This window comes from Zophobas morio, unplaced genomic scaffold, assembly GCF_036711695.1.
Source record: "Zophobas morio isolate AGI-343-1 ecotype UQ-CSIRO unplaced genomic scaffold, CSIRO_AGI_Zmor_V1 ptg000040l, whole genome shotgun sequence".
NCBI classification, from domain to species: domain Eukaryota; kingdom Metazoa; phylum Arthropoda; class Insecta; order Coleoptera; family Tenebrionidae; genus Zophobas; species Zophobas morio.
This window is the reverse complement of record NW_026972145.1, coordinates 2,451,073-2,473,613: the sequence shown is the minus strand read 5'-3', so window position 1 is coordinate 2,473,613 and position 22,541 is coordinate 2,451,073. Positions and strand designations below refer to the sequence as shown.

General features: G+C 29.2%; 1 protein-coding gene and 2 long non-coding RNA genes across 3 annotated transcripts in view; 2 read left to right on the top strand and 1 right to left on the bottom strand.

The window, feature by feature from the left end:
• Trna:q:34e (Son of sevenless) overlaps positions 1-22,541 on the bottom strand; it is a 62,844-nt gene that overhangs the window by 13,008 nt on the left and 27,295 nt on the right. The window contains exons 7-10 of the mRNA XM_064071382.1: positions 10,577-10,885; positions 10,280-10,461; positions 2,773-3,362; positions 2,442-2,727 (exon numbers count right to left, since the gene is read on the bottom strand). Coding sequence (XP_063927452.1) covers positions 2,442-2,727; positions 2,773-3,362; positions 10,280-10,461; positions 10,577-10,885 — 1,367 coding nt within the window. The remainder of the gene's footprint in view (positions 1-2,441; positions 2,728-2,772; positions 3,363-10,279; positions 10,462-10,576; positions 10,886-22,541) is intronic.
• The window catches only part of LOC135140723 (uncharacterized), a 134,201-nt gene continuing 121,375 nt past the window's right edge, over positions 9,716-22,541 (top strand). Inside the window, exons 1-2 of the long non-coding RNA XR_010282289.1 lie at positions 9,716-9,973; positions 10,030-10,105. This is a non-coding gene — a long non-coding RNA (uncharacterized LOC135140723). The remainder of the gene's footprint in view (positions 9,974-10,029; positions 10,106-22,541) is intronic.
• Positions 18,051-19,036, top strand: LOC135140628 (uncharacterized). Its single transcript, XR_010282270.1, has 4 exons — positions 18,051-18,151; positions 18,217-18,295; positions 18,351-18,940; positions 19,022-19,036. It is a non-coding gene; the product is annotated as an uncharacterized LOC135140628 (long non-coding RNA).

Below are 22,541 nucleotides of genomic sequence, written 5' to 3'. Positions count from 1 at the left end.
TCAAGGTAGAAGAATCAAGACAGAAAAATCAAGGTCGAGAGGTCAAAACAGAAGGATCAAAGTGGAAAAAATTAAGGTAGAAGGATCAAATTCGAAAGATCAAGGTAGAAAAATCAAAGTCGAAAAGTCAAAGTAGAAAAATCAAGTTCGAGAGATCAAAGTAGAAGCATCAAAGTGAAAAAATCAAGGCACAAGGATCAGAGTGGAAAAATCAAGGTAGAAGGATCAATGTAGAATAATCAAGGTCGAGAGATCAAAATAGAAGGATCAAAGTGGGAATATCGAGGTAGAAGGATTAAGGTATAAGGATCAAGATAGAAAGAATAAGGTACAAGGATCAAGGTAAAAGTATCCATGTCAAAAAATCAAGGTCGAAGGATCAAATTCGAAAAATCAAGGTTGTGAATCAATGTCGAGAGATAAAGGTCAAAGTAGAAGCATCAAAGGTAGAAGGCTCAAAGTGGAAAGATAAAGGTCGAACGATTAAAGTAGAAGGATCAAAGTGGAAAAATCAAGGTAGAAGCACCAAGGTAGATCGATCAAGGTAGAAAAATCATGAGAAAAATCGGTAAATCAAAGAAATCAAAGTCGAAAAGTCAAAGTGGAAAAATCAAGTTTGAGAGATCAAAGTGGAAAAATCAAGGATCAAGGTAGAAGCATCAAAGTAAAAGGATTAAAGTAGAAGGATTAAGGTAGAAGGATCAAGATAGTAGGATAAAGGTAGTAGGATCAAGGTAGAAAGATCAAGATAGAAAAATCAAGGTCAAGAGATCAAAACAGAAGGATCAAAATGGAAAAATCAAGGTAGAAGGATTCAGGTATTAGGATCAAGGTAGAAGGATTAAGGTAGAAACGTAGAAAAGTCAAAAAATCAAAGTAAAAGGATCAAGGTAGAAGGATCAAAGTCTAAAAATCAAAGTTGAAAAATCGAAGTCGAAAGATCAAGGTAAAAGGATCAAAGTCTAATAATCAAGGTAGAAGAATCGAAGTCAAAAGATCAAGGTAGAAGGATCAAGATAGAAAAATCAAGGTCGAGAGGTCAAAACAGAAGCATCAAAGTGGAATAATCAAGGCAGAAGGATCAAAGTAGAAAAATCAAAGTCGAGAGATCAAAATGGGAATATCGAGGTAGAAGGATTAAGATATAAGGATCAAGGTAGAAAGAATAAGGTACAAGGATCAAGGTAAAAGTATCAATGTCAAAAAATCAAGGTAGAAGGATCAAATTCGAAAGATAAAGGTAGAAAAATGGAGGTATAAAAATCAAGGTAAAAAAAATCAAAGTGGAGAGATCAAAGTAGAAGGATCAAAGTTGAAAAATCAAGGTAGAAGGATCAGGGTAAAAAAATCAGGGTAGAAATTCAAAGTAGAAAAATTAAGGTAGAAAAATCAATGTGGAAAAACCAGTCGAAAAATCAAAGACCTGAAAAACGGAAAAATCTAAAAATCGAAAAACTGAAAAACGGAAAAATCGAAAAACTCAATTAAAACACTGAAAATTCGATTTTTCAGTTTTTTAATTTGAAAATTCGAGAAATAGAGAAATTTAAGAATCGAAACACTGAAGATTCGAAAAATTGAAAATCAAAAATTTAAAAATTGGAAAAAATGAAAAACAGAAATATCGGACAACCAAAAAATTGAAATATCGAAAAATCTAAAAAATTTATAAGTTAAAATATTGAACAATTGAGATATCGAAAAATTGAAAAATTCAAAAACCTAAAATTAAAAAAATTGAAAAATTCAAACATCGAGTAGTCAAAAAATCGAGAAATCGAAAATCCAAAATTTAAAAGAACGAAAAAATTGCACGAGTTTCCAATTTTTTATTCTTCAATTTTTGGATTTTTCAATTTCTCAATTTTTGGGTTTTTCATGTTCCCATTTTATAGTTTTTCTTTTTTAGATTTTTCAGTTTCCTGATTTTCCAGTTTTTCGTTTTTTCAATTTTTGATTCGCAATTTCTCTAGTTTTCAATTTAAATATGTAATAATTCCACTTTTCAATTTCTCAATATTTAATTTTGCAATTTTTCAGTTTTTCTTAACTTTTAACTCAAAAATTGGAAACTGAAAATTTGAAAAATTGAAGATTTGATGAAATAAAAATTTACTTAAAAGAAATTGGATAATCAAGGAATTGAAAAATCAAAGACTGAAAATCCGAAAAATTGAATGAACGAAAAATTGTGATATAAAATAAAAAAATTGGTTCTATAGTTTCAAAGTCAAATTCCAAATGTTATAAAATTTTGATTTTTTTTTCCCAAAAATCTGACGACTCAGACCCGGTTTACCGAACAGAGGGAGCTATAAAAGTGCGTGTTCTATTCGTTCAATTTTGATATTATTGTATAAGCTTTGACACTCACTTTGTAGACACGTGATCACTCCATCTGTTCGATAAACGAACTATAGCCCCCCAGTCCCAAACCGTACCTTTCTGTGTAAAATCTTCAAAACGCTGTCCACCCACTTCCGCATACTCTTGCCGTTCACGCTATCCAGGAAGCTCTTCAGTTTGACCAGCAGCGACGGATCCCGCTCAAAATCGTAAAAATGATGGTCGACCCAGTGTCTCAAAACATTCAAAACCCTGAACTGCACCGGCTGGCAGTACTCCTTCCTGTACTTCTTCCAGTCCTCCCTCTGGTTGTTCTTCTGCATCTTGTCCGTGTCGCAGCAGTCTTGTTCGTACACCAGCGACGGATCCGGAATCTGAAACCTACACCCCCGCATTACACCAAGCTTTCCCGTCCCCGCCACCCACCTCTCAATGAGCAGATCCAGCAGCTCCTTCGGCGAGCAGAAGCTCCTGTACGTCGTCAGGAACGTCCGGACGAACTTCGGGTCGGCGTAGATGTGGTACGTCAGTCTTTCCACCAGCTTGTACAGCGTGGCGCCCTTGATCAGCGGCACGCCGCCGTTCTCGCGCGGCTCGAGGATGATGTTGTCCTCGGAGTCGGGGTCGGCGAACTTGTAGAGCGACGGCGGCGGCAGCTTCAGCGGGTGCTTCCTCTCGATGTCGGAGAGGATGCTGTCGAGGATGCGCTCGAGCATCGAGCGGGTGTTCAGCATGACGAGGTCGGCCATCCAGGAGTTCTTGTCCTCGGCGGTCTTGGCGCAGAGGATGACCGAGGGCTGCATGTGGCGCGGGGCGATCTCGAAGGCGTTCTTCAGCTCGTCGGTGTCCTGGTGGTCGATGATCTCGACCTTGCGGATGAAGAAGCGCTCCTTGAGGCGGCACTCGGCGTGGTTCTGGTGCACGGAGCTCTGGCGGCGCGTGTTGGGCTTGCAGAGGATGAGCAGGCCGTCGAAGAGGAAGACGCGGCGCTCGGTGAGGCGCTTGCCGGAGCTCACCTGGGGGATCGATAGTTGTCAGTCATGTTTATATGTTTTTTGGGAAATTAGTTATATTTAAAAATTTATAATTTCGCCATTTTTAAAGATGGAGGTTTGGAATTTTTGACAAAATTTTTGAGTTTTCTTGGTTTAATAAATGTATAAAAACGAAAAAACAACCCATATGTGAAGAAATCGGAGCATCAAATTATTATAAAATTCGAAAAATCCAAAAATGTAAAATTTTAAAATACCAAAAAATTGAAAAATTGAAAAATCTAAAATTTAAAAATCGAAAAACTAGAAATTAAAAATAGAAACATCGTAAAATTCAAAAACTGACATCGAGAAATCAAAACATCAAAAGTTCGAGAAATCGAAAACTCGAGAAGTCGAAAAATCAAAAAAATTGGGAAACCAAATCAATCCCAATCATCGAAATCGAAAAATCAAAAAAACTTCAAAATGTAAAATTTTAAAAGTTGAAAAACCGGGACATTGTATTGAAAAATCGAAGCATTAAAAAATCATAAAATCGAAAAATTTAAAAATCAAAAAATTGAAAAATCGAAAAGTTTAAATTAATATCGAGACCTCAAAAAATCGAAAAATTGAAAAATCTAAAAGTCAAAAAACCGGAAAATCTAAAATTTTAAATATAAAAAAAAAATAGAAACTGAAAAATCGAAAAACTAAAAAATCGAGAAATTGAAAAATTCCAAAACTGAAATCACGAAAAATTGGGAAAACGAAAAATTAAAAATCGAAAATTCGTAAAATTGGAAAATAGAAAAGACGAAAGGTCGAACAATTGAAAAACTGCCGTATCGAGAAATCAAAAAATTGAGAAACCTAAAAATCAAAAAAACCTCAAAATGTAAAATTTGAAAAGTTGAAAAACCGGGAAAATGTATTGAAAAATCGAAGCATTAAAAAATCATAAAATCAAAAATTCAAAAAACTGAAAAATCGAAAAGTTTAAATTAATATCGAGAGATCAAATAATCGAAAAATTGAAAAAAAAAAAGAAACTGAAGAATCAAAAAACTAAAAAATCGAGAAATTGAAAAACTCCAAAACTGAAATCACGAAAAATTGGGAAAACGAAAAATTAAAAATCGAAAATTCGTAAAATTGGAAAATAGAAAAGACGAAAAGTAGAAAAATTGAAAAACTGAGAAATCGAAAAATTCAAAAATTGACGTATCGAGAAATCAAAAAATTGAGAAACCGAAAAAATTACCGAAATCGAAAAAATCGAAACATCGAAATCTCGATGACCCGAGAAATTGTAAAATCAAAGAACTGAAAAATCGAAAAATTGAGACATGGAGACATCAATCAAAAAAACGAATAATTAGAGAACCGAAATTATGAAAAATCTGAAACTGAAAAAATGACCAAGATAGAAAATTTGAAAACTGAACGATAAAAAAATCGAAACATCGAAATATTGATAAACCGAGAAATCGAAAAATTGTAAAATCGAACTGAAAAACAAAAAAATCAAAAACTGCCAAATCTACAGTTTGAAATATTGGCAAATCCGAAAATTGGAACATCGAAAAATCGAAAAATTGAGAAATGGAAATATTGAAAAATTACAAAACTGAAAAATCCAAATATTCAAAAGTCGAGAAATCTAGAAATAGGAAAATAAAAAATCAATTAATCAAGAAGCAAAACACTGAAGAGTAAAAAAATTGAAAAAAAAAATCGAAAAATTGAGATATCGAGACGAAAAAATCGAAAAACCGAAGGATTGAAGAATCAAAATTTTGGAAAATCTGAAAACTGAAACCGAAAAAATGACCAAAATCAAAAAATTGAAAAAGTGAACACTAAAAAAAAAATGGAAGCATCCAAATCTCGATAAATCGAAAAATTGCAAAGTCGGAGAACTGAAAAATTGAAAAATTAAAAAAACTGCAAAATCTAAAATTTGAAAAATTGACAATTCGAAAAATTGAAAAATCAAAAACCTGAAAAATCGAAGAATTAAAAAACTGAAAAGTTGAGAAATCGAGAAATGCGAAAAAATCGATTAATCAAAAAATAAAAAATTGAAGAATCGATAAATTGAAAAAATTAAAATATCGAGACATCAAAAAAACGAAAAACAGAAAAATTGAGCAATAAAAAAAATCGAAACGTCCAAATCTCAATAAACCGAGAAATCGAAATTTTGTAAAATCAAACTGAGAAATCACGACATTCAAAAGTCGAAAAATCGAAAAATCGGAAAAAAATCGATTAATTGAGAAGCGAAAAATTAAAAAGTCGAAAAATTGAGATTTAGAGGTACCAAAAATTGAAGAATTGTAAAATCGAAGAACAGAAATATCAAAAATCAAAAAACTGCAAAAATTGACAAATCAGAAAACTGAGAAATAAAAAAGCTGAAAAATCAAGAAATTCAAAAATTGAAAAGTTGAAAAATCCAAACACTGAAAGGTCGAGAAATCGAGAAATGAGGAAATAAAAAATCAATAATCGGGAAGCAAAAAATTGAAGGGTCATGGTTGAAGGATCAAGGTAGAAAGACCAAAGTGGAAGGCCCAAAATCGGGGGACCAAAGTCGAAAGATCCATGTAGAAGGACCTAGGTAGAAGATTCAAGGTATAAGGATCAAAGTCGGAGGACCAAAGTCGAATGACCAAAGGCCAAGGACCAAAGTCGAAAAATCAAGGTAAAAGGACCAAAGTCGAAAGATCAAGGTAGTAGGATCAAAGTAGAATGATCAAGGTGGAAGGATCAAAGTCGAAGGACCAAAATCGAAGGATCAAGGCAGAAGGATCATAATAGAAGGATCAAAGTAGAATGATCATGGTAGAATGATCAAAGTAGAATGTTCAAAATAGAAGGATCAAGGTAGAAGTATCAAGGTATAAGGATGAAGGTAGAAGAATCAAGCGAGAAAAATTAGGGTAGAAAAATCAACGCATAAGGATCAAGATCGAAAAATCAAGGTGGAAGTATCAAGGTAGAAAAATTAAGATGGAAGGATCAAGATGGAGGCATCAAAGTAGAGGGATCAAGGTGGAAGGATCGTGGTAGAAGGATCAATGTAGAAAGATCAATTTAGAAGGATCAATGTAAAAAGATCAAAGTCGAAAGTTCAGGATAGAAGGATCAAAGTAGAATGATCAAGGTGGAAGGATCAAGGTGGAAGGATCAAGATGGAAAGATCAAGGTAGAAAAATCATAGTAGAAGAATCAAGGTAAAAGGATCATAGTAGAAGAATCAAGGTAGAAGGATTAAGATAGAACGATCACGGTAGAAAAATCAAGAGAGAAAAAAATCACGATAAAAGATCAAAGTTGAAATATCAAAGTACAAGGATCAAGGAGAAAAATCAAGGTATAAGGATCAAGTTAGAAGTATCAAGATAAAAGGATCAAGGTGGAAGAATCAAGGCAGAAGAATCAAGGCAGAAGGATCATGGTAGAAGGATCATGGTAGAAAGATCAAGGTACAAGGATCAAGGTACAAGGATCAAGGTAGAGGGATCAAGATAGAAGGATCAAGGTAGAAAAATCATAGTAGAAAAATCATAGTAGAAAAATCATAGTAGAAGAATCAAGGTAAAAGGATCATAGTAGAAGAATCAAGGTAGAAGGATTAAGATAGAACGATCAAGGTAGAAAAATCAAGAGAGAAAAATCACGATAAAAGGATCAAGGTCGAAATATCAAAGTACAAGGATCAAGAAGAAAAATCAGGGTAGAAAAAACAAGGTCGTAAGAACAAAGTGGAAAAATCAAGGTAGTGGATCAAGGTAGGACCAAAGTCGAAAGATCAAGGTAGTAGGATCAAAGTAGAATGATCAAGGTGGAAGGATCAAGGTAGAAAGATCATAGAAGAAGCAAGGTAAAAGGATCATAGTAGAAGAATCAAGGTAGAAGGATTAAGATAGAACGATCAAGGTAGAAGGATTAAGATAGAACGATCAAGGTAGAAAAATCAAGAGAGAAAAATCACGATAAAAGGATCAAAGTACAAGGATCAAGGAGAAAAACCAAGGTATAGGGATCAAGTTAGAAGTATCAAGATAGAAGGATCAAGGTGGAAGACTCAAGACAGAAGGATCAAGACAGAAGAATCAAGGCAGAAGGATCATGGTAGAAGGATCAAGGGACAAGGATTAATGTAGAAAAATGAAGGTAGAAGGACCAAAGTCGAAGGATCAAGGTACAAGGATCAGGGTACAAGGATCAAGGTACAAGAATCAGGGTAGAAAAATCAGGTTAAAAAAATCAAGGTAGAAAACTCAAAGTTAAAAAATCCAAGTCGAAAAACCAAAAACCTGAAAAACCAAAAAATTAAAATAAAAAACTGAAAATTCGGCTTTTCAGTTTTTTAATTCGAAAAATTGAGATTTAGAGATATCAAAAATCGAAACATTGTAGAATCGAAGAACTGAGAAATCAAAAAGCTGAAAAATCAAGAAATTCCAAAGTCGAAAAGTCGAAAAATTGAAAAATCCAAACACTGAAAGGTCGAGAAATCGAGAAATGAGGAAATAAAAACTCAATAATCGAGAAGCAAAATTAAAAAAAATCGAGAAGTCCAAAAATTTGAATTCTAAAAAGTTGAAAAATTAAAATTCCATAAATTGAGATCAAAAAATCGAAAAACCGAAACAGGCCAAAGTCGAAAAATCAACAGGTTAAAAATTAAAAAATCGAAGAATTGTAAAATGGCAAAATCGAAAAATTCGAAAAATTTAAACAAGGAAGACATGAAAAATCAAAAAACCGAAAAACTGAAGAGTGGAAATATATATTAAACAAAAAAATGAAAAATCTAAAATTTGAAAAATTAAAATATCAAAAAATTGAAACATCGAGACGCTAAAAAATCGAAAAATTGAAAAAACCAAAAAATAAAAAACCGAGAATTTAAAAAATTTAGAAACTGACAGATCGAGAAATCGAAATATGGAGAACTTGAAAAATCGAAGAAATCGGAAGATTGAAAAATAGAAAAATTAAAAATTCGAAAATTCTGAAATCCAAAAGCTGAATATCGAAGAAAAACTGAGAAATAGAAACAGACCAAAATCGAAAAATCAACAGGTTAAAAATTAAAAAATCGAAACATTGTAAAACGGCAAAATTGAAAAATCGAAAAATTCGAAAAATTCAAACAGGGAAGACATGAAAATTCAAAAAACCGAAAAACTGAAAAGTGGAAATATGTATTAAAAAACAAAACAATGAAAAATCTAAAATTTGAAAAATTCAAATATCGAAAAACTGAAACATTGAGACGTTAAAAAATCGAAAAATTGGATGATTCAAAAATTTAAAACTTAAATATCGAAAAATTGAAAATTCAAAAAAGTGTAAAATCTAAGATTCAGAAATTCGAAAAATTCGATATTTATATCGAAGACTTGAAAAATCGAAAACCCGCTAAATTGAAAATAGCATTATAAAACAAAAAAAAAAAAAAAAAATCAAAAATCTAGAATTTAAAAATTTAAAAAACCAATATCCAAAAATTAAAAAATTAATATCGAAAAATTGAGATATCGAGACATCAAAAAATTGAAAAATTTAAAAACGGAAGATTCGAAAAATATAAAAGTCGAAAAACCGAGAAATTGAAACGAAACATAGAAAGATCGAGAAATCGAAAACTCGAGAATTCGAAAAATCGACAACCTAAAAATTGAAAAATCGGCAAATTAAACAACGAACAATAAACGCGAAAAATCGAAATTTCTAATAAATTGAGAAATCGAAGAATTGAAGAATCGAAAAAAACTGAAAAATTAAGAAATTGAAAAGTCGAAAAATTGGAAAATCCTAAAACTGTAACATTGGAAAATTGTGAAATCGAAAATGAAGAAATCGAGAAATCTAACATTTGAAAAATCGAAAAATCCCAACACTGGAACTTCGAAAAATTGAGAAATCGAAAAACTGAAAAATCGTATAATTGAAACATTGGAAAATTGTGAAATCAAAAAATAGGAAAATTGAAGAATAAAGAACCGGAAAAATCCCAAATCGGAAACATCGAAAAATTGTGAAATCGAAAGTTGAAAAATCGAGAAATCGAAAAGCCGAAAATTCGAAAAAGTTGTATTGTATTTTTCCAAGAATCATAAAAATTCAACACGGATTCATAAACCACAAGTTCAGGACTTTTTAACATTTAAATAACACTTATCTGATAACGTTTGCAAGGTTTGAAAGCATTCAACTTTACAATTTTAAAGTCAAATTGTAAAATGTTATTATACAATTTTGATTTTTTTCTCCAAAAATCTCGGTCCTAACGTAAAAAACTCAACACGGATTCATAAACCACAAATACAGGAATACAGAACTAGAAGATCTATTTTTCCGTAATCTAAGGGTTACGAAACGTCGAAAAAACACCGTTTTTTTAATTGCCGCATATTCCTCAAGTTTTTTGTTTTTTACATACACATGGATATCTTTTGCATAAAAAAAACCAATTACCTGCCCGAATTACGCAACAAAAACCTCATGAAATTCCAATTTTTGTAATAAAACAAAAAATGACCCAGTCCTGAGTGGTATAAAAGGGGCCAAGAATTCTCTTTGGGTGCAGTTTTTGAATATTTTTCTACAACATGCTTCAACAGTTAAAAGTGAGTTATATTCGGTCTATAATTTTGGCAAATTTTTGAAACTTTTTTGTGCACAGGCCGTCGTTCTCGCCGCCCTTTGGGCCACTGGTCTCATCATAATGGCCACAGAACTGCCCCCTGAGGACATCTATTGTAAGTTTTTACATAAATTTCGTCAAAAAAATCGAAAAGTTTAAAAAACTTCCCTTTTTCAGGACTGTGTCACCATAGGAAACACTAAAAATTGTTAGAGCACTTTCAATAAAAATATAAAAAAAAGTTTTTGTTTTTCTAATATTCTTCTAATAATTTTCGTTACATATTTACCTTCAATAATACATCTTCTCGAACGAACTCGTTACAACACTGCCCCAAATCCTTCGGGTCCCAATTTTCCACATTCTTCTCGATCTCGTGGAGTTTGTCCAAAGCGGCTTGCCGCCGAGCCCTGACCTGGAGAAAGGGAGTCGAGCAACTTCGCAACAAAGCGGGGGTCGGTACGCAACGTCCTAACATATTTACAAACAAATTAAAAAATAGGCACCTCAAGGCTCCACTCTCAATCCATAAATCTTTTTGCAATTCCGCAACGATCTTTTTATCTTTTTTTTTTTTTTCACTGACCTAGTGCAATCTGCAGCGGCTTCAGCAGCCCCTCCACTTGTGTCAAAGTCTCCCGATCCTCCTCCGCCACCGACAGCCCCCTCAGCAGCGTGATGTACTCGAGGTACGAAAAGCAGTGCCGAATGGGGCCCATGAGAAGGGCCGGCAGGTAATACTTGAGGGCTAAGCGCATGCCTTGGCCGGCTGTGATGAGGGCGCTCTCCACCTCCGGTTTGGAGAGGAGGTTGTTGAGGGTCTCCCGGCAGGTGGGGGCCGTCACGTCTTTGGCGTACTTGATGTAGACGTCGAATTCGGCGGCTTCGGCCAGTTCTGGAAAAAAAAAATTATATTTAGCATGGCCAAATTTTTTGAAAATAAATTACCAATGTTAAAAAATATGCAAAATTTAGATTAGTTAATGTAAACTGTTAACACCTAATACTAATTCCGTATAGCGATTCGACGCAATCATTTCCAATGTAAATACGCAAAAACCTTCGATTTTATCGCAAAAAGTACTCGTTTACGGTAACAGTAAAATTGGTCGAAGGGTATTTCGACTGAATTTTTTTGAAAAATTATAACATTTTTTGCGTTTTTTGTTTCCTGATTACCTTGATAAGGTAGTAGTAAACAAGGCGGTTTTTGATTCTTTAATTTTTATTTTTTTTTTTTTGCTTTTTTTTCTGATTTTCGATTTGCAATTTTTCGAATTTTCTGGTTTAAACTTTTCCGTTTTTCAATTTTCCAACTTTTGAATTTTTCATTTCTTCAATTTTTCGTTTCAGTTTTTTATTTACTTCATTTTTACATTTTTTTGATTTTTCAATGTCGTGATTTCATAATTGTTTGTTTTTTCAACTACAATATTTTTCATTTGCAATTTTTGGATTTGCAATTTTTCGTTTCTGTTTTTTGTGTTCTTAATTTTTTCAATATTAATTTTTAAAATTTTTCGATTTGCGATTTGCAAGTTTCCATTTTTCTTGATTCAATTTCTCATTTTTTCAAATTTTCGATTCGCAATTTTTCGTTTCGGTATTTACTTTCTTTGTTTTTACATTTTTTCAAAGGTGCAATTTTATATTTTTTTTGTTTATTCAATTTCAATTTTTCATCTTTTCAAGTTTAAATTTTCCAGTTTTTCAATTTTCCAATTTTTTTGGTTTTTATATTCTTTATTTTTTCAATTTTTCGTTTTTTCAATTTATCGATTTGCGATTTTGCGACTTTTCATTTTTCTTGTTTCTTCAATTTTGTATTTCTTCAAATTTTCGATTCCCAATGTTCGTTTCGATTTTTATTTTCTTCATTTTAACAATTTCAATTTTTTTCGTTTGTAATTTTTCATTTTTTTTACTGTTACTTCAGATTTTCCGACTTTTCAAGTTTAAATTTTCCAACATTTTAATTTTTCAATTTTTCGTTTCGGTTTTTTATTTTATTCATTTTTCAATGTTACGATTTTATAATTTTCAATTTTTTCAATTTTGGGATTTTGTCAGTTTTAATGTCTTTATTTTATTAATTTTTTTCTTTTTTCAATTTCTTCACTTAACAATTTTTCATTTTTTTGTTTCTTCAATTTTTCATTTCTTCAAATTACCGATTCGTATTTTTTCTCTTCGGTTTTTTTTTACTTGATTTTTATAATTTTTCAATCTTGCGACTTTATAATTTTTTGTTTTTCGATTTCAATTTTTTTATTTGCTATTTTTCATTCTGCTTTTCATCAATTTTACGATTTGGCCATTTTAGGTTTGTTTTTAATTTTGCTTGTTTTCACAATTTTTTCAATGTTACGATTTTATAATTTTTTATTTCAATTAAAAATATTTCGTTTGTTAATTTTTTATTTGTTTCTTTAAATTTTCAATTTGTGATTTTGCAACTTTTCATTTTTCTTGTTCCTTCAATTTTTCATTTCTTCAAATTTTCGATTCGTAATTTTTCGTTTCTGTTTTTTGTTTTCTTAATTTTTACAATTTTTCGAATTTTCAATGTTGAGATTTCATAATTTTTTGTTTAATTTCAAATTTTTCATTTGTAATTTTTCATGTCATCAATTTTTTGTCTTTTCAAGTCTAAATTTTCCAGTTTTTCACTTTTCTAACTTTTTTTGGTTTTTTATATTTTTTTTTTTTCAATTTTTCGTTTCTTTAATGTATCGATTTGCGATTTTGCAACTTTTCATTTTTCTCGTTTCTTCAATTTTGTATTTCTTCCAATTTTCGATTCGTAATTTTTCCTTTCGGTTTTTATTTTCTTCATTTTTACAATTTTTCGAAATTTCAATGTCGCCATTTCATAAATTTTGTTATTTCAATTTCTATTTTTTTCATTTGTAATTTTAATTTTTTTTTGTTTCTTCAATTATTCATTTGCTCAAATTTCCGATTCGTAATTTTTGGTTTCAGTTTTTATTTTCTTCATTTTTACAATTTTTCGATCTTTCAATGTTGCCATTTTATAATTTTTGTTATTTCAGTTTCTATTTTTTTCATATGTAATTTTAAAATTTTTTTGTTTCTTCAGATTTTCGATTTTGCAACGTTTCATTTTTTTGTTTCTTCAATTTTCCGATTCGTAATTTTTGTGTTCGGTTTTTTATTTACTTCATTTTTACAATTTTTCAATGTCCTGATTTTATAAATTTTTAATTACTTCAATTTCAATTTTTCGTTTCGGTTTTTTCTTTTCCTCATTTCTACAAATTTTGAATATTCTAGTTTATATATTTTTTGTTTTTTTTTCAATTTCTTCATTTACAATTTTTTTTTGTTTCTTCAGATTTTCGATTTGCAATTTTTCGACTTTGCAAGTTTAAATTTTTCAGTTTCACAATTTTAACAACTTTTGAATTTTTTAATTTTGCGTTTCTTCAATTTTGTATTTCTTCAAATTTTCGATTCCCAATGTTCGTTTCGGTTTTTATTTTTTTAATTTCTACAATTTCAATTTTTCATTTTTTTATGTTACTTCATTTACCGACTTTTCAAGTTTAAATTTTCCAACATTTTAATTTTTCAATGTTGCGATTTTATAATTTTTAATTTTCTCAGTTTTAATATCTTCATTTTATATATATTTTTTTCCTTTTTCAATTTCTTCATTTACAATTTTTCATTTTTTTTGTTTCTTCAGACTTTCGATTTGCGATTTTGCAAATTTTCATTTTTTGTTTCTTCAAATTACCGATTCGTATTTTTTCTCTTCGGTTTTTATTTTTTATTTCAATAAAAAATATTTCGTTTGTTAATTTTTTGTTTCTTTAATTTTTCAATTTGTAATTTTGCAACATTTCATTTTTCTTTTTCCTTCAATTTTTCATTTCTTCAAATTTTGATCCGTAATTTTTCGTTTCTGTTTTTTGTTTTCTTCATTTTTACAATTTTTCGATTTTTCAATGTTGAGATTTCATAATTTTTTGTTTCTTCAACTTTTAATTTCTTCAAATTTCCGATTCGTAATTTTTCGTTTCGGTTTTTTATTTACTTCATTTTTACAAGTTTTCGTTTCGTTTTTATTTTCTTTGTTTTTACACTTTTTCAATGTTGCGATTTTATATTTTTTTGTTTATTCAATTTCAATTTTTCGTCTTTTCAAGTTGAAATTTTCCAGTTTTTTTATATTATTTATTTTTTCAATTTTTCGATTTGCGACTTTGCAATTTTTCATTTTTCTTGTTTCTTCAATTTTGTAATTCTTCAAATTTTCGATTCGTAATTTTTGGTTTCGGTTTTTATTTTCTTCATTTTTACAATCTTTCGATTTTTCAATGTTCCCATTTTCTTACTTTTGTTATTTCAATTTCAATTTTGCAACTTTTCATTTTTTTGTTTCTTCAAATTTCCGATTCGTAATTTTTTCTTCGGTTTTTTATTTACTTCATTTTTACAACTTTTCAATGTTTTGATTATATAAATTTTTAAAAACTTCAATTTCAATTTTTCTTTTTTTTTCAATTTTACAATATTTAATGTCTTCAATTTTTCGTTTCGGTTTTTTCTTTTTTTCATTTTTACAATTTTTGAATATTCTACTTTATTATATTTTTTGTTTTTTTTTTCAATTTCTTCATTTACAATTTTTTTTGTTTCTTCGGATTTTCGATTTGCAATTTTTCGACGTTGCAAGTTTAAATTTTCCAGTTTCACAATTTTCACAACTTTTGAATTTTTCATTTTTCATTTCTTCAATTATTCAATTTGCAATTGTGCAACTTTTCATTTTTTTTGTTTCTTCAATTTTGTATTTCTTTAAATTTTCCTAATGTTCGTTTCGGTTTTTATTTTCTTCATTTTAACAATTTAAATTTTTTTCATTTATAATTTTTCATTTTTTTGTTACTTCAGACTTTTCAAGTTTAAATTTTCCAACATTTTAATTTTTCAATTTTTCGTTTCGGTTTTTTTTTCTTCATTTTTCAATGTTCCGATTTTATAATTTTTTATTTTTTCAATTTTAATTTTGAATTTTTTTTTGTTTAATATTAGGATTTTGTCATTTTTAATGTCTTCAATTTTTCTTTTAGGTTTTTATTTTCGTATTTTTTTTCTATTTTCCATTTCAATTTCTTCATTTTTTTTGTTTCTTCAATTTTTCATTTCTTGAAATTACCGATTTGTATTTTTTCTCTTCGGTTTTTTATTTACTTGATTACGTATTTATAATTTTTGTTATTTCAATTCCAATTTTTTTTCATTTGTAATTTTAATTTTTTTTGTTTCTGCAGACTTTCGATTTTGCAAGTTTTCAATTTTTTCAGTTGCAATTTTCCAGTTTTTCAATTTTTAACTTTTGAATTTTTCATTTCGGTTTTTATTTTCTCTATTTTTACAATTTTTCAATGTGACGATTTTTTAACTTTAGTCTCAATTCCAATTCTTTTCAATTGTAATTTTTATTTATTTTTTTTTGTTTCTTTAGATTTTCGAATTGCGATTTTGCAAGTTTTCTCACTTTTCTTGTTGCTTCAATTTTGTATTTCTCCAAATTTCCAATTCGTGTTTTTTCGTTTTAGTTTTTTATTTTCTTCAATTTTACAATTTTGCAATGTTGGGATTTTTTTTTGGTTTTTCAATTTCAATTTTTCAAATTTTCAAGTTTAAATGGAACTCTACATTTTAAATTTCCCAGTTTTTCAAAAATTGAAAAATTAAAAAATCTAAATTTTAAACATCGAAAAGAAAACTGGGAAAATCAAAAATCCAAGAATCGAAAAACTGAAACATCGGGAAATTGAAAAATCGACACATCGAAAGCTTGGAAAATCGAAAAGCCGAAAAATTAAAAAAAAAAGAAATTGAAAAATCAAGAAAATGACCAATCTAAAAAAAATCGAAACAAAATCTTGATAAAATCAAAAAATCGAAATATGTAACTGAAAAAAGAAATATGAAATTTAAAAAATCAATGATTTTAAAAATCGAAAAATTGAAAAACCGAAAAATCGAAAGATCCAGAAATCGAAACATCAAAAAACTGAAAAATCTTGAATTTAAAAATAGAAAAATTTAAAAATCCCTTTAAATTTTCCAGTTTTTTGAATTTTACAATTTTTTAATTTTTCGATATTGCAACTTTTCATTTATCTTGTTTCTTCCATTTTTGTTTCTTAAAATTTTCAATTCGTAATTTTTCGTTTCGGTTTTCTATTTTCTTGATTTTTACAATTTTTCCATTTGCAATTTTTCGAATTTTCAAGTTTAAATTTTCCAGTTTTTCGATTTAACAACTTTTGAATTATTTTTTGCAATTTTTCGTGTCTTCACTTTTCGTTTCGGTTTTTATTTTCTTTATTTTTTCATATTGTTGGTTTTTCAATGTTCAGATTTAATATAATATTTTTTTTTATTTTTGATTTTTCAATATTCTGATTCCCAATTTTCCGGTTTTCAAGTTGCAATTTTTCTAGCTTTTATTTTAAATATGTAATAAGTATTATAATTTTAAGAAAATTTAAACCTTTTTCAATTTTTAATTCTCATAATTTTTCATTTTTTCTTCTTTTCAGTTTTTCGTTTCTTCAGTTCTTCGATTTGCAATTTTGCCATTTTCCGTTTTTGCAATTTTTTGTTTTCCAGTTTTCCAATTTTAGTTAAGTTTTGAATCTTTCAATGTTGTGATTTTATACTTGTTTTTCCAATTTTAATTTTTCATTTTTTTTCAGAATTTCGATTTGCAGTTTTTCGTCTTTTCAAATGTGAATTTTTCAATTTTCCAAATTTTGAATTTTTCAATTCGTGTTTTTTCGTTTTGGTTTTTTATTTTCTTCATTTTTTAAAAACCGAAAAATCCCCAAGTTGAAATTGAAAAATCGAGAAAATGACTACTCTAAAAATCGAAACAATTGAAAAAAGAGAAATGAAATTTAAAAAAACCGAAAAATCCAAAGCCGCGAGGTCGAAAAATCGAAAGATCCAGAAATCGAAATATCGAAAAATTGAGATATCCAAAATTAAAAAAAAAAAAAAAAAATGAAAAATTGAAGAATCGAAGAACTAAAAAATCGAGAAATCCAAGTCCCGATGAATCCAGAAATCGAAAAATTGAAAACCAGAAAGTTTAAAAATCGATATGCAATTTTTTTGTTTCTTCAGATTTTCGATTTGCAATTTTTCGACTTTTCAAGTTTAAAGTTTCCAGTGTTTCAATTTTACGACTTTTGATTTTTTTTTTTGAATTTTTCACGTCTTCATTTTTTGTTTCGGTTTTTTAATTTCTTTATTTTTTCGATTTTTCGGTTTTTCAATGTTCAGATTTAATTTTTTTGTTTCAATGTAAAATTTTTAAGTTTTCGGATGTTTCAATTTTCTGGTTCCCAATTTTTCGTTTCTTCAATTTTCGATTTGCTTTTTCTAGCTTTCATAACAATAATAATAAAATTCAATTTTCAATTCTTACAATTTTTTCTTTTTTCTTTTTTGCAATTTTTTGTTTTTTCAGTTTTCCGATTATTAATTTTCAGATTTTTCAATCTTTCCAGACAAAAACACAGAAAATCTGCTAAATTGTCGAATCAAAAATGAAAAATCGAAAGATAAAAATTGGGGAACTTAAAAATCGGAAAAGTGCAGAATGGAAAAAACGAAATATGTATTTTAAAATCGAAATATTGAAAATCAACGAAATACGAAAATCGGAGTTGGAAATCCAAAAACTGCAAAATTGAAAAAATAGCTTAGGAAGTGCACTTTTCCTCCTCGTCGCTAAAAATTTTATCACAAACCTTCAACGTTCATCGTCCTTGTAATTTACGTTCCCCAACAAAAAATCGATCGCATTACATTTTCATATTTTTCGACATTGGATATTATCAAGTAGAACGCATAGTGATAAAACGACAATTAACTACTTATTTAACGTCAACTGGGACGCAGACAGACACAAATTATACACTTTTGCACTTTTTACGCTATTTTAAATATTTTTTCGATAAAAATTCCATTAAAATTGCACTTTGTGCAACAAACAAAAAACAAATACATTTATTATCGTCACGAATTCATTCCGCCGGGTATAAAAGGCGCGAAGAAGTCCCTTTCAGCATAGTCTTCTTTGACATTTCCACTCAAAATGTTCCGCTACGTAAAAGTGAGTTTATTATATATATATTTTTAATTTTTTTTTATTATTATTATTATTATTATTTTGTAAAGATTGTCGCTGTCGTCGCCCTCTGGGTCGCCAGTCTGGTCGCGGTTGCCACAGCTCAAGGCGAGGAGGACGAGGAGGAATGTAATTTTTACAATAATTATAAATGTTTTTTGAATTTTTAAATGTGACGTTGCAGGAGCGCTGTGGACCACCCACCAACCCCCTGAACCGGATTAATTTCGTTAGAAATAATAAGCACTGACCTTTGCACTGCACTTGAAATAAAAATGTAAAAAAAACTGTTGTTTTTTAATGTATTGATAATCTTCGACGTGACGTCATCGCGCTTCTAGATTCGCGATTGTTTTAAAAGTTAAATATTCGCACAAATGGGTTTCTAAACACTAATTTTACATAAAACCCTGATTATCATAGATATTCTTCGCTATCTTTTTCGAATTAAAATACAAATTGTTAATGTAACCTTGTCGTTCTAGCTCTGTCATTAAATGTACACACTATGTATATACAATTTTTAAACTGAATACTTAAAAGAGAGTTCGAAAAACGGCCAAGTTTGGACTGGTCGAGCCATGATTAAGCATGTGATGGTGAGAAACATTTTTTTAAATTTCGGATTTATGTTTGTATATATAGTTTGACTTAATTTATTTGTCAGGTAGTTACTGCGATTATCGTATGGGTTGTTACCGTTGTAATATTTTCTTCGTATACTTGCAGCAAAAGAAACCCGACTAATAGTCATGGAAGATCATTTATACAAATGTGAGTACGTTTTGACGTGTTTTTTAACTCGGCTAACGTCTCGTCAAGAAAAAAAAAAAGTAATGGTTAAAAATGTTTCAGGTTAATATACAAACGTACTGGAGTGTTGTTACGGAAAAAAATAAAAACGTGAAAGGACGGAAAACGGAAACATAAAGAAAGCAGAAACTGTGTTCATATTAGTTCCTTAGAAGTTATTTAATTTAGGAATTTTTAGTTACATACTGTATACATACACAAACCGATTGATTAAATATTGTACATCAAGTTGGTTCTGCAATTTCGTGAATTCAATAGGTAGGCAACCAACAATTCAGGTCACTTGATGGACTGACAGATTTACCAAAGCTGGCTTGATATTCGTTCTAATTCGAAGTTACAATGTCATTTTAACAACACATTCTTTGCCATGTTCGTAACAATATACAGAGTGTTAATAAATCACTTTCCACAATACAGAGTATCGTATTTTTCAACATGTGTTTTATTTTTATATATATTTTTACAAACTCTAGTTGTGACTAAACTTTATAACCACACTTTAATTTTGACATTTCATTGCGACGTTGCCACGTTATTTCAATTTTCTGGATTTTTACATCAATGGGACGGTTCACAAAAAAATCGTGACGGGATTATTTTTAAAGTGTGCAATACACTATTTTGTGGAGAGATATATTATACATACTTGTCTTATCCAGTTGTAGCCCCGCCCACCCGCCCTTTATTTTCTCAGAGGGTGGTACTTGCGAAGATAAGTCTTATTTTGGCAAATGACATATACTCTGAGAAAATAGGGGCGGGTGGGCGGGGTTAGTACTTGTTCAGATAAGACTGATTTTGGCAAACGACATACTTTAAAAGAAAATAGAGGGTGGGTAGGTGGGGCTAGTACTTGCTAAGGTAAGACTGATTTTGCCAAATGGCATACCCTGTGAGAAAATAGAGGGCGGGTGCGGACAAAATTAGCCATAAAAAGTGATGGAAAAAATTGACAGATCAAAATCAATAAAAACAGACAAAAATTTGACAAAAACAGGGGCAAGGGGTTCATAAAAAATGGGAGTAAAAATCTGAAAACAAAAACTTTAACAAAAGAAAAAAGACAGAACTTCTACAAAAAAGTGAAAATTTCACAAATAAGAGCAAAAAACGATGAAAAAGGTGAAAAGATATGCACAAAAGAAGATGAAAAAAAAACGATTAAAAACAATGAAAAATAGAGATTAAAATATTCACAAAAAATGATGGAAAAAAGCAATGAGGAAAAGGGCGACAAAAATATTCACAAAAAAAAACGGCAGAGGTAAAAAATCAATAAAAAAAATGGGGGCAAAAATAAAAAAAAAGACAAAAGTTCTAACAAAAAAAGGGGAACACAAATCTGACACATGGCAAAAAGTCAACAAGAAAAAAAAACGATCAAAAGTTGACAAGGATGAAAAAATGGGTGAAAAAAGGAAAAAACTGCCAAAAACGAAAAAGCAATGAAAATTAACGACAAAAATTTGTTAAAAAATAGGGACAAAATTTTAACAAAAAAATGGGTACAAAAATCTGAAACAAAGGGAAACTTTACCAAACGGGACAAAAATCTCGAAAAATGTAAAAAAATGGGGACAAAGTTTTCTAAAAATAAACACGGGGACAAAAATTTGACAAAACTTCAACAAAAGAGGGAAACAAAACTTGGAAAAAAGAGGGACGAAATATCAACAAAAACATGGGGACAAATATTTGAAAGAAAAAGGACAAAAATTTAACAAAAGGGACAAAAGAAAAAAAGTTGCTAAAAAGGACAAAAAATATGCAAAAAATGGACGAAAACAGGATGAAAAAGAGCGACAAAAATTTGTTAAAAAATAGGGACAAAATTTTATAATAAAAAACATGAGGACAAAAATTTTACAAAAATTCAACAAAACAATGAGTACAAAACAAAAAAAATGAAAAAAAAACACGAATCTCGAAAAAAGTGAAAAAATGGGCACCAAAAATTAGAAAATAAAAACCTGTCAAAAATGAAAAACCAACCGACAAAAATTTAAAAAAAAAGGATAAAAATTTGACACAAAAGAGGGAAACAAAATTGGGAAAAAAGAGGGAGAAAATTTCAACAAAAAATGGATACAAAAATTTGAAAGAAGATGGACAAACGTTTAACAAAAGGGACAAAAAACGCACAAAAAGGGCAGAAAATGACGAAACGGTGAAAAAATGGACACAAAAAAAATTATGAAAAAAAAAAACTGGCAGAGGTAAAAAGCAATAAAACATGGGGTCAAAAATTTGAAAAAAAAGGACAAAACTTTAACAAAAAATGGAGACAAAAATCTGACAGAAGAAGAAAAAAGTTGCCAAAAAGGACAAAAAATGACGACAAAAAATTTGAAAAAAAAAAATGGACGAAAACAGGATGAAAAAGAACGACAAAAAATTGTTAAAAAATAGGGACAAAATTTTATAATAAAAAACATGAGGACAAAAATTTTACAAAAATTCAACAAAACAATGAATACAAAAAAAAAGAAAAAAAAACACGAATCTCGAAAAAAGTGAAAAAATGGGCACCAAAAATTATAAAACAAAAACATGTCAAAAATGAAAAACCAATGAAAAAGGCCGACAAAAATTTGACACAAAAGAGGGAAACAAAATTGGGAAAAAAGGACAAAATTTCAACAAGAAAAAGGCACAAAACTTCTACAAAAAAAGTGATAAAAAGTTGACAAAAAGGATAAAAAAATGACGAAAAAGGTAAAAATTGAGTATAAAAATTTTGAAAAAAAAAAAATTGGGAGAGGCAAAAACCAATGAAAAATGGAGTCAAAAATCTAACAGACGATACAATCAACAAGAAAAACAAGGCAAAAATTGTACAAAAAATTGATCAAAAACAATAAAAAATTGTTACAAAAAAGATGAAAAAATGGGCACCAAAAAAAAAAAAAAATTAAAGAATCTGATAAAAACGAAAAAGAGCGATAGAAATTTGTTAAGAAATTAGACAAAGTTTTATCAAAAAAAAGACTTGAAAAAGGACAAAAATTTAAGAAAGGGGACAACAATTTGACAAAAACTAAAGAAAAGAGAGAAATAAAATTGGGACAAAAATTTGAAAAAGGGGACAAAATTTTAACAAAAAATGGTGACAAAAATCTGACAGAGGAAAAAGAGTTGCCAAAAAAGACAAAAAATGACGACAAAAAATGGGCGAAAACAGGATGAAAAAGAGCGACAAAAATTTGTTAATAAATAGGGACAAAATTTGATAATAAAAAACATCAAAACAAAAATTTTACAAAAATTCAACAAAACAATGAGTACAAAAAAAAAATGAAAAAAGCGCCAAAAATTACAAAAAAAAACCTGTCAAAAATGAAAAACCAATGAAAAAGGCCGACAAAAATTTATCAAAAAATAAGGACAAAGCTTTTTAAAAAAAAAACATGGGGACAAAAATGTTAAAAAAGGGACAAAAATTTGACACAAAAGAGGGAAACAAAATTGGGAAAAAAGAGGGACAAAATTTCAACAAAAAATGGAGACAAACATTTTGAAAAAAAAAGGACAAAAGTTTAACAAAAGAGATAAAAATCTC